Below are 9,872 nucleotides of genomic sequence, written 5' to 3'. Positions count from 1 at the left end.
TAGGGTTGGGCATATAAAGTGGAAGCGAGTGGTAGGGAAAGAATCACACAAGATGGCATCAACAAGAATGACTCTGCTCTTCATGGGCCTTCTGCTGTTTTCCATTCAAGAGGCACTCACAAATGGAGGTAAATGTTATATGTGATCGAGAAAGTAAAAAGCGGCTAAGTTACTTGCTTTAGGGACAAAATATTACAAATCTCTCAGAACAGTGCAGTGCAGTTCCATACAGTATTAGAGCTCTCAAACTTCTAAAGTTTGCAGATGACGCCACTGGGTCAGCTATAGCACAATCTGGCACAGGACATGTTAAAGACGGTCAAGATTGGAGAATTCAGGAAACATTTTTGCGGCCCTGTGTCGGTCATCAAGACCTTCAAATTCCTGGCATTCGTAGTCCCTTAGCACCTGAAGTAGGGGGCTAACATCAATTGCATTCTCAAAAAAGGTCCAGCAAAGGATGAACTCGCTTCCACAGGAGCTGATGAGGCAGTTTTACACAGCAGTCACTCAATCAGTTCTATGTTTATCCATCACAGTCTGGTTTGGTAGCTTGCTGTTGTAGAGTAAGATGTTTTTTCATTATTTTAAGTACAAGAGTATACATTGCTTGTGTTTTTGTCATACTCTGCCAATAAAGATGATTCTGATACTGATGCGACTAATGTTATGCAGGTCAGAAGTCTCTTCCCATCAGGCTGTCTGTGGTGAACGACTTGTCCAACATGACTCCTGAGACCTATTTCACCTCAGTCGTGCCGAAAGGGGTGCTGCTAGGTGCTATGAGGAGAATCCAGGAAACACAGCCTGAATTCCTGTATAACGACCGTACACCCCATAGATCTGCTTTCATACCAGTATACGTAACCATGCTGCTCTAATTGCACGCATCCACCAGGTTCACAGTGACAGAGGACCCCAACTTTGGTCTGTTTTTGGAGAGTGTGAACGGCGTGGCTGGAAATGAGATGGATCAAACTTACTGGGAGATTCTGTCGGAAGACGCCGGGGAGTACACGCGCTTGGATGTGGGTGAGTGCCATCCCCAGAGTGCGTTACATCCGAGGACCACTTAATGAGCTGTAATGAGGCAAGGGATTTTGCTTTTCATCAACTCACTGCTGCGGGACACACATTAGTGGGTGTGACCATTCCAACTTAATATAGTGGTGGAATAAATTAAAACATACTGTTTTGGAAATCCAAGGAAATACAGCTGGAGTAGGTGCTGATGCTGGAAGATCTAGAAAGCTTTCTGTGAGGGTTATCGTGTGTAGGAGTCCACAATTCAATACAAAGGGCTGAAATTGAGCACAATAAGTCCCCCTTAAGCAGATTTCAAGCATAAAAATTGATGAATTAAATCAAATACAAATACAAGGCATTAACAAGATGCGTTCAAATTGCAAATGTAGTAGTTTACACTGCTCAGTTGGTGTCAGTAACTTTAATATTCGGCGAGACCAGCACGAGAATTGCAACAGGCTTTAGTTATATCACAAACAGCACAATAATAACAAATAATCATAAAAATAATCATAATACAAGCTACTGTTACAGTTGTAATCCATGCTAAGCTAAAACTCAACTCTGAACCCCCAATGTCACTTCCTGTCGTCCACATATATGCAACACTTTCACAAGTAATACAAAATGTTAAAGTGACCATATGGGTATTATTATATGTTTAGAGGGCTTTACAAAAGGCGACAAAACTGAAAGATAAGGAATATAAATAAGGGTCCTACTTTGAAATTCACATATCACAACTTGACTTTTGTCCAATCCTGATGAGACCCCCCCCAAACTGTGTTTTGCTTACCCCAGACTGTTTACTCTTTCATGATAAAAAGCAATTCATTGGCTGTTGCCACCGCCACACCCTTTTTTGGTTGTGTTTTATACACAAGCTGGGAAGGAACACAGTGTCATTTCCTTTTAAAATATTACAAACTAACATATTTGTTCATTTGTCTGTACAGGAATTGGATGCTATACCCCATCAGAAAATGAACACATCGTGCTGAGGTTCAGTACTTGGTCCAAATAGATTCAAGAGACCTTCAGAGTGAAGTAGAAGAAGTCACATGACCTTTTTTTCTTTAATGGCTTATGTTTTAGGAAAGTTGATGAGTGCTGTGATGTGGATGAGTAGGAGTTACGAAAAGAAACAGCAGCCTCTGGTGGTTAACGCTGATAACACATGATCATTAGGGACAGACTGTGCATTTTACAAGCCAGTGTTGAGACCAATACAATATATTTCACATTTATCAATAAAAGCTGAAAATACAAATTCATTCTCTTTCAAAAAATAAACAGCAATCCATAATATTGCTTCCGTGTCAAATGTGTTCCCTGAGCTTCCAGAGTGGAGCTCCTCCTTTTTTGCAATGAGATTAAGGTTTCAGCTCCCAGAGGAACAGATGGAGCAGGAGCAGGAGCTACTAATATAAATGCATTCACTCCTCTCTGGTGTGTCCAGCCCATAGAAATGCATAGAAACACACAAATGATACATTATGTTGCACTGAATACCCAAAGAAAGGTGCATTTCACTACTTGGAAACTTATTGAAACCAAATATTGTCTCATCCAAACAAAAGATTGTAAAACAAAGTTGCTGTCATCAAACATTACCATGTGCATCCACATGTTGTCCATCTGATCTGATGCCGCGCTCAGCCTGTAGATACTGAAAACATAAAAAGAGATAAGGGTCATGCACATTGTGTAGGAGAGGATATTCATTTCAATTTTGTTTTATTGCAAGGGCTCGAAATCGCAACATCGCTGGTATCAAGGCAGAGATCCCCAGAGCATCAAGCACTTAGCAACAGTGGTGAAAATAAAAACACTCAACTGCATTCAAAGTAATTGAGGGGCAGAGAGAAAGAGGACAAAGTGAAAGTTGGACAAAATAATGCATGTAACAACAGGAGTGCAGTTTTAAAGACAAACAGCCAAAACAGGGACAACAAAGCAGCAGGTTAAGGTGGAGAAACTACTCACAGCATGACAAAGCACAGTCACAGATGCAAGGGACACACTGAGCAAAGAAGCGCTTCCAGCCTGTCTCCTTCTTCTTGCAGTTGTGTATCTGAGTGCAGCCTAGCTTGGGAGGCCCCGCGTAGCTCTTATATGCACAGGTGGAGTTGCACGTCCCGTTGAGTTCCCTCTCACTGATTTCAATGGAGCCCTTTTTGCACATCCCTACAAAAACAGGATGAAGAAGGCAGATAAGACTACATGAAGACCAAAAGGTGACTGGCAGTGTTTACCCACTTAGACAGGAAGGTTTGGGAGTCCAGAGGCCATTCGACTGGCAAGTTCTGGTCGCGTTTCCCACCAGAACGAAGCCAGGACGACAGGTGTACTTCACCACGGATCCCACCCACCAGTCATTTCCATACACGATGCCATTATAGTCCACATCTGGCCTCCCGCAGTTCACTATAAAATTAAAAGCACATGCATTAGGATGTCATGCTGCATTACTTGTCCATTCTTACCTCGGCACAGTGACTTGTATCCCAACCAGCAGCAGCTGGAGTCACCGCAGGGATCTCGTCTGAGCTCCTGGTGGCGGGCCTTGCAGCCTCCTAAGCAAAGCGGGGCTGTCCCCGTCCAGTAGATATCCCCTAAAAAATCTGGGTGTGGAATCCATTCTGTCTCACCTACTGGAAACACCGATTAGATTCTTTAAAAACAGAACAAAACATGCATCACATGGTAACATGTCTTTCCCATAATGCAACAAACAAGCAAACACAGTAGCATAATAGATCTTACCACTACCTTCTACCTCCTCAATCCATTCAGACACCTGAAAATTTGCCTTCTGGAAAGACGCAAACACCAGCAGCAGCAGCGGATTAAAATTCATTGTATTTGCCCTCAGTCCAACTCTGCAGATCTGGAAACTCATGATGGTGTGTACTGAGGAGTCAACACATGGCCATCATTGCACATTAGCAGAGTGAAGAAGATGAGATGAGTAACACCTACACTAAGCTGTGTGCAGCCTAATCTTCCACACCACAATGCAAGATTGTGTGACTGAAGCACCGTGTCTGTCCTTTACATTTTAAATCGGAATAGAACTTTTAAAAACACTTGCATGAACACTTTAAAGTCAGCGTAAATCAAATGTGATTATACATACACAGTTTGTTTGCATCAGCATTGATAGATAGGATTTAATTCTGAGATGCGATAAAGAAAAAGTACCACCAGGGGGCGCGGCAGGACGCAAGGATACTGTACAAAAGTACAAAAGACATGGAAGAAAAAACAAGCCTGGAATAATTAGCAAGTAAAATACAGCAATAACTATAATACTTTTTTTTTTTTTTACAAAAGTGCCAAATCCAATCCAATGGACCCAACCTGAGTATTTTCATTTAAATTAATTAAATACAGTATACATTACACATACATTGCAACGGGGTGCTTTGCATTGATATGACCCGAGCGGCTTCGGTGGTAAGCAAACTCCTTACAAAGAAGGCATATCGCTCTACCTTCATCAATAGTGCCGTTTTCAAAATGTAAATGTCCCATTAATTGGACTGACAACTCTCAAATGCTCGTTCATTTCATCACATCCCCTCAGAGCTCCTCGCCTTGCCCTCCCAACTACTGCGGAAGCTTATCATCTTTAACAAGACCAAACACAATGATAGCCTATCAATGTCCACTTTAGGGTGTGACTGAACATTGTTGTCCACCCACAAGCAACTCAACAGCCCAGTTTGCATCCTGTTTTTCATAAAAAAAAGGCAAATTATATACAGAAACTGTAAAGTTAGAAATTAAAAATGACTTTCATTGTGGTGATGGTACTTAATGTTATATCCAAGGAGTGTATACTATATGGCAATTTGGCGAGTTGTAAAAAGACTTTTATTTAAATTATAATGTATTCTGTTAAGTTTGATTTTACAGAAGATGATGGGACATATGTGAGGATGCTATACAGTAGGTCAAACATCCCGGATGACTTGAAAATAATCTGGTTGTCCACAATGTTGGCAAACAAGGCAAATCAAAATAAAAACAGACCACAATATAGTCTGATTGTGTACATCAATACTTTACAATTATTATAATCCACCCACAAAAGCCAATGCAGACCTACTGGTGGAGGATGTCAAGCAGTCTGCAACTCGTGTTCCTGAGCAGTATCATGATACTGCAACATCAAAGTGCTGTCCACTACTTGCGTCAAACCTCCGGTGAGAACGTACAACATGCCCTCTTCCTGAGCGCTCTCCTCGCCAACGCTGGCGGGCGCGTCCGTCCTCTGCTCCTCTAACAGCAGCCCTCTGAGCTCTACCTGCATCTCTGAAGGAGCGGCCCTGGGAGCCTCTTCGCCCCCTTCCTCTTCCTGACGATTCTGCCTCTCTTGCATCAGCTGCTCGGTCAGCTCCACGCTCTCGTAACGGATCAGTTGCAGCCGCAAGAAACCGTCATCGTGCTCCTTGTACCTGGTAGCAAGCGACAGGGAGGCCATCAACACGTTGAAGCTTTAGAAATGTTTAATTCAGCAAGACATACCTGAATCTCGGGTGTCCAGACGGCCATTTGAATTGGTGTTTTTTGTGCAAATGTACAGTGAGGTTATTGCCTCTCGTGAAGCACTGATCGCACACATGGCACTTGTAGCGAGCTATAAAATTCCCCTGAAAATCAACAATGTGAGAGTACAGTAAATGTCTCACATCACATTAACTACAATTAGCGATGATTGGCCCCTCATACCTCATGCTCCCTTTTTTGGTGAATCTTCAAGGTGCCAATGGTGCGAGAGGAGAAACCACAGCCAGCGACGTCACAGTGGTAACCAGGCTCGCTGCTATGGCTGTCCAAGTGTTTACGCAGATCCACCAGATTCTTACAGCTGGACCATGAAGAACAACATCATGGTCAGGCTTTCCCCCTCGCCCGATAACAGGGAGATTATATTCACTAGCATTTGTACGCATTTCTACCATACCCGTCTTTAAATACACATATTTATTAGCCTTATAAATATATACTTTATATCAAAGCGGCCACCGTCGGAGGGAGTTATTACCTGTATTCGCAGTATTCACAACTGTATGGCTTCTCGTTACTGTGCCGGAATTTGATATGGTTGCGAAGCGCTGAAGGTGATGGACAAGTCATGTCACACAACGGACACTTGTAGTGGCTCACTATATCAATCAGACAAAAAGAAACATTCATTAGATCAAATGTTTTACTGCTCAAAGAAGTTCCATGTAATTAATATAATCCAAGTAGAATGAAACAGATTCAGGGAATTCATTACCATGGCAACACAAATGCAACAGGGGATGCTAACAGGTGCACAGATGGAACTCAATGGGTAATTGTAATGCTCCAAAAATTATTGGGTATGGAACTCAGTATAAACATAAGGCACAATTTGTGTTATGAAGCACTACTAATCTGAATATGTCAATGCATTATGAACAAAAAATTACACTTGCAACGAGGATCTGCAGAGTAGTGACTAACCATGCGTCCGCATGTGGTCTCTCAGGAGTCTCTCTGTCGCAAAACGTTTGGAACAGTGGGAGCACTGAAACCTTTGACCTACAGCAAATATTTCATCAATGTTATTCAAGAACTACAGTATATTGTTGTGCATGTATATACTATACTGTCACCTTCCATGGCGCTCTGTCGAATGATATGGTCAAAGAACTTTGTGTTGCTGGCATACATCCCTCCACAACCTGGGCACGCCACAACCTTCTCCTGGGTGTGGCTGCGTAGATGCTCCCGTAACTTGGACCGTCCTTTAGCAGTGGCTTCGCAATCTGGGGAACCACAGAACTTAAGTAACTCATCACAGAAATGATTACACACTTGTTGAGACATTTGGGAGCTATAATCTTGAGATAATGATTTACCCTTCCATCCACAGCGTACTGGGAATTCACAGTCTCCGGCTGGTATGTCCATGGACAAGCTGTGCAGCTCCACATGTCGGTAGAACCACTCTGGGTTCTCATAAGGTGGTTGCTATAACAAAGAGAAGAACAATCAAGTCTTTAAATGTTACATTTCTCATAATGATATATTGCAAGGGATCAAACATTAGCATTTTAGCAGAATGCCAGGCTTACCTCACACTCTTCCCACTGGCAGACAAAATTGTCAGGGATTTCAGGAACGATGTTGTGGTTCTGGTAACCGATCGAGCAGGTTCCAATTTTGCGCTGACCGTTGAGCACCTGCTGACCCAGCTGCTTCAGCTTGGTGTGGTAACAGTGAAAGTAGAGATGCCGCCGGAACTCTTCAGGACCCTCCACAGAGCAGAACCCACAGTCTCTCCAAAGACAGTTTCTCTCGTCTGGTCAGAAAAGTTCAGATTAGTAAACGTTCGTAAAGTTACAGTCTTATTAGTAGTATTTTTTCTCTGGAGTGGGCATTTTTTAAGAGCAGTGGCATCTGCAGTGATGTGGACTTTGCACAGGTCCAATGTGGTGAAGAGGGAGCTGAGCTGAAAAGCAAAGCTCTCAATTTACCAGTCAATCTTCGTCCCTACCGTCACCTGTGGTTTATGACCTTTTTAGTAGTGACCAAAAGGCCAAGGTCGCGGGTACAAGCAGCTGAAATGAGTTTCCCCCCATAGGGTGGCTGGGCTCTCCCTTAGAGATTAGGCAAGAAGCACTGTCATTCGGGAGAAATTCGGAGCAGAACCGCTGCTCCTCCGCATTGAGAATATACAGTTGAGGTGGCTTGGGCATCGGGTCAGGATACCTCAAGGATGCCTCGTTGGGGAGGTGTTGAGGGCACGGGGAAGACCCAGGGCCCATTGGAAAGACTATGTCTCTCAACTGGCTTGGGAACGCCTCGGGATGCGGCGGGAGGAGCTGGAGGAAATGGCCAGGGAGAGGAAAGGACTTCCAGCTTAGGCTGCTGCCCCTGAAACCGGACCTTGGATAAGCGATAGAAGGTGGATGCATAGAGGAACTAAGTACGTTGTGTACACAGTACTGTATACATGTTAAGTGTAAATGTGGGGAGTGTGCGATTTGGAACGCAGCCCAAGACTTATGGAGTTGCATTCAGTCGGATGTACTGTACTGTAATGCTAAAAAAAATTATAGTTTCTCTCATTCAGGTCTTTTAGTGTTGTGTATCACACCAAAGGCTGCTTTTGTTACCGTCACAGAGAGATAATCCACATCGTTAACTGTCGCAGTGTAGTTTCCAATGAATCGTGCTGTTGTAGTGGCTCCAACTCACCCTCTGGTTCTTCTTCGTCCTCTTTGGCCATGTTCACAGCATTCAAGTGACCATCCACATGCTTGCAGAAATGTTCCATTTGACTGAACGATTCCTGACACGAACCCCACTCACATTCAAATTGCAGTTCTTTCTTTTGAAGTCGTTTGTTGGGAGGCATATTCTTTAAGTTTGGCTAAATCTAAAGCTAAAAACGCTGCGACAAATGTTGAGTACCACCTGTCATAATTGGGGTGCGAGGTAACTTTTTATACATTATTCAAAACACCCGTTAGCACTAATTGACACTCGTAGTAGAAGGTAAGGAAAATAGATGAAAACTATGATGAAAAAACAAGCTCCATTGTAGATATTTTCCGTTGAGTAGCACAGAATTGATATAAGAAGCAATGTTACTTTAAGCGGGCTGTACGGCGCTATAAACAGTGTCACAGAAACAAGAAAATATTTTGTTCCGCCTGTTAAATGTTCCGTCAAACACACCGTGCAGCAGATTGTGGCATTTTTAGGTAAATGTGTACTGTAATTATAAAGTTACATGGTCACATTTTGCTATTTGCGTTGTACAGTATGATGAACTACTGTCATCTTAAATCGTGTTTAAAATGACCCATGACAATATTTATATTGTTTCTCACCGTAAAGAACCCACACGCAAACAATAATGTCTCAGCCTTTATTTTACAGATTGTCAACCATATGTTCCATCCCCATCATCATATTCGAACTTAGATTCCATAACGCAATAGTCCAGTGACATTTGACATAACATGATCTCCTACAATATAACACCAGCCTTAATTTTTCAGTAACAAAGGTTGTTTCCCGCAGTAGTACAACACACTCATGTTGCATATTACCAGCTCGCTCAAAATGGAACATTTACTTGAATCTTGTGTTCATACTTGGCTCTGTTGCTTGCTAACATGAACATTGAATGGCTTAAGAAGACTAGCAAATAATTATTAAAGTAATATACACCCAATTATCACAACTTCTCCAGATGTTGAATAAAATGATGGCCAAATAATTTAAGAGTTAATTTTTCTCTTATATTATCATCATGCACTAAATATTTTGGAGGAACCCACCATTTCAGTGACTTCAGTGGTTTAAATTCACTGCATTCCTTATAAACCCAGTAGAAAATTAAAACTGCAAGCAGTGATGAGCGGGCTCGAGCACCCCGACGCGGTCGGGGGTAGGCGCGGGTCGGGGGTACACGCGGGTCGAGGGCGCGCGCGTGTTCGGACGGGCGCGCGGACGCACCGTACGAAAAACCGCAACGATGGGATAAGCGGTAAGGGAGTTACGGCACTTGCAATTTTCCGCCCGGAGGGGGCGACGCCGGCGGCGAGGCTGGTGCGCGGTCACGTCCCGTCCGGCGCCCCGAACCGCCATAAAAAAATTTGCGACGATCGGACCGTGCGGTAGGTACTTGCGGCGGATATACGTTTCCGCCTGTGGGTGGCGCTATACAGTCTATGCGCCCACACGGTAATGGACCGGAGGGTACCCCGAACCACCAGAAAAAATTAGGTGCCGATCCGACCGTGCAGAAGGAAGTTACGGCTGATATACATTTCCACCAGTTGGTGGCGCTATAG

The 9,872-nt window shown here is 43.4% G+C and overlaps 2 protein-coding genes across 5 annotated transcripts; both read right to left on the bottom strand.

The window, feature by feature from the left end:
* Nucleotides 1–1,419: 1,419 nt before the first annotated feature.
* Nucleotides 1,420–4,020, bottom strand: si:ch211-117m20.4 (CUB and sushi domain-containing protein 1). Of its 4 annotated transcripts, none has more exons than XM_058088070.1 (5): nt 3,793–4,020; nt 3,513–3,680; nt 3,286–3,453; nt 3,013–3,213; nt 1,420–2,695 (listed from the first exon to the last, which is right to left on the bottom strand). In XM_058088070.1, exons 1-5 carry the CDS (start codon nt 3,926–3,928, stop codon nt 2,682–2,684), a joined length of 687 nt encoding a protein of 228 aa, XP_057944053.1. In that variant the 5' UTR covers nt 3,929–4,020; the 3' UTR covers nt 1,420–2,681. The 4 variants fall into 4 exon arrangements, with proteins under 4 accessions (XP_057944053.1, XP_057944054.1, XP_057944055.1 ...); XM_058088071.1 differs by having other exon boundaries at nt 3,513–3,677; XM_058088072.1 differs by having other exon boundaries at nt 3,799–4,020.
* Nucleotides 4,021–4,168: 148 nt separating this feature from the next.
* Nucleotides 4,169–8,703, bottom strand: hinfp (histone H4 transcription factor). Its single transcript, XM_058088069.1, has 9 exons — nt 8,266–8,703; nt 7,140–7,366; nt 6,924–7,035; nt 6,678–6,830; nt 6,526–6,603; nt 6,080–6,200; nt 5,764–5,902; nt 5,560–5,684; nt 4,169–5,489 (listed from the first exon to the last, which is right to left on the bottom strand). The coding sequence occupies exons 1-9, from the start codon at nt 8,423–8,425 to the stop codon at nt 5,153–5,155; spliced, it is 1,452 nt and encodes a 483-aa protein (XP_057944052.1). The 5' UTR covers nt 8,426–8,703; the 3' UTR covers nt 4,169–5,152.
* Between the last annotated feature and the right edge of the window lie 1,169 nt (nt 8,704–9,872).

The sequence above is a fragment of the Doryrhamphus excisus genome, chromosome 11 (assembly GCF_030265055.1).
Source record: "Doryrhamphus excisus isolate RoL2022-K1 chromosome 11, RoL_Dexc_1.0, whole genome shotgun sequence".
Classification (NCBI taxonomy): Eukaryota; Metazoa; Chordata; class Actinopteri; order Syngnathiformes; family Syngnathidae; genus Doryrhamphus; species Doryrhamphus excisus.
Note: the sequence above shows the minus strand (reverse complement) of the source record. Positions and strands in the feature narration are given on the sequence as shown.

What these genes read in the sequence shown, in the direction of transcription:
- hinfp (XM_058088069.1), bottom strand. Translation starts at nt 8,425, where the DNA reads ATGCCTCCCAACAAACGACTTCAAAAGAAAGAACTGCAATTTGAATGT. An exon ending in GCCAGTGGGAAGAGTGTGAG is followed by an intron (nt 7,036 to 7,139) that starts GTAAGCCTGGCA and finishes TCTTTGTTATAG; the next exon opens with CAACCACCTTATGAGAACCC. An exon ending in TCTGGACACCCGAGATTCAG is followed by an intron (nt 5,490 to 5,559) that starts GTATGTCTTGCT and finishes GCTTGCTACCAG; the next exon opens with GTACAAGGAGCACGATGACG.
- si:ch211-117m20.4 (XM_058088070.1), bottom strand. Translation starts at nt 3,928, where the DNA reads ATGAGTTTCCAGATCTGCAGAGTTGGACTGAGGGCAAATACAATGAAT. An exon ending in ATACAAGTCACTGTGCCGAG is followed by an intron (nt 3,454 to 3,512) that starts GTAAGAATGGAC and finishes TTAATTTTATAG; the next exon opens with TGAACTGCGGGAGGCCAGAT. An exon ending in TCCCAAACCTTCCTGTCTAA is followed by an intron (nt 3,214 to 3,285) that starts GTGGGTAAACAC and finishes CTGTTTTTGTAG; the next exon opens with GGATGTGCAAAAAGGGCTCC.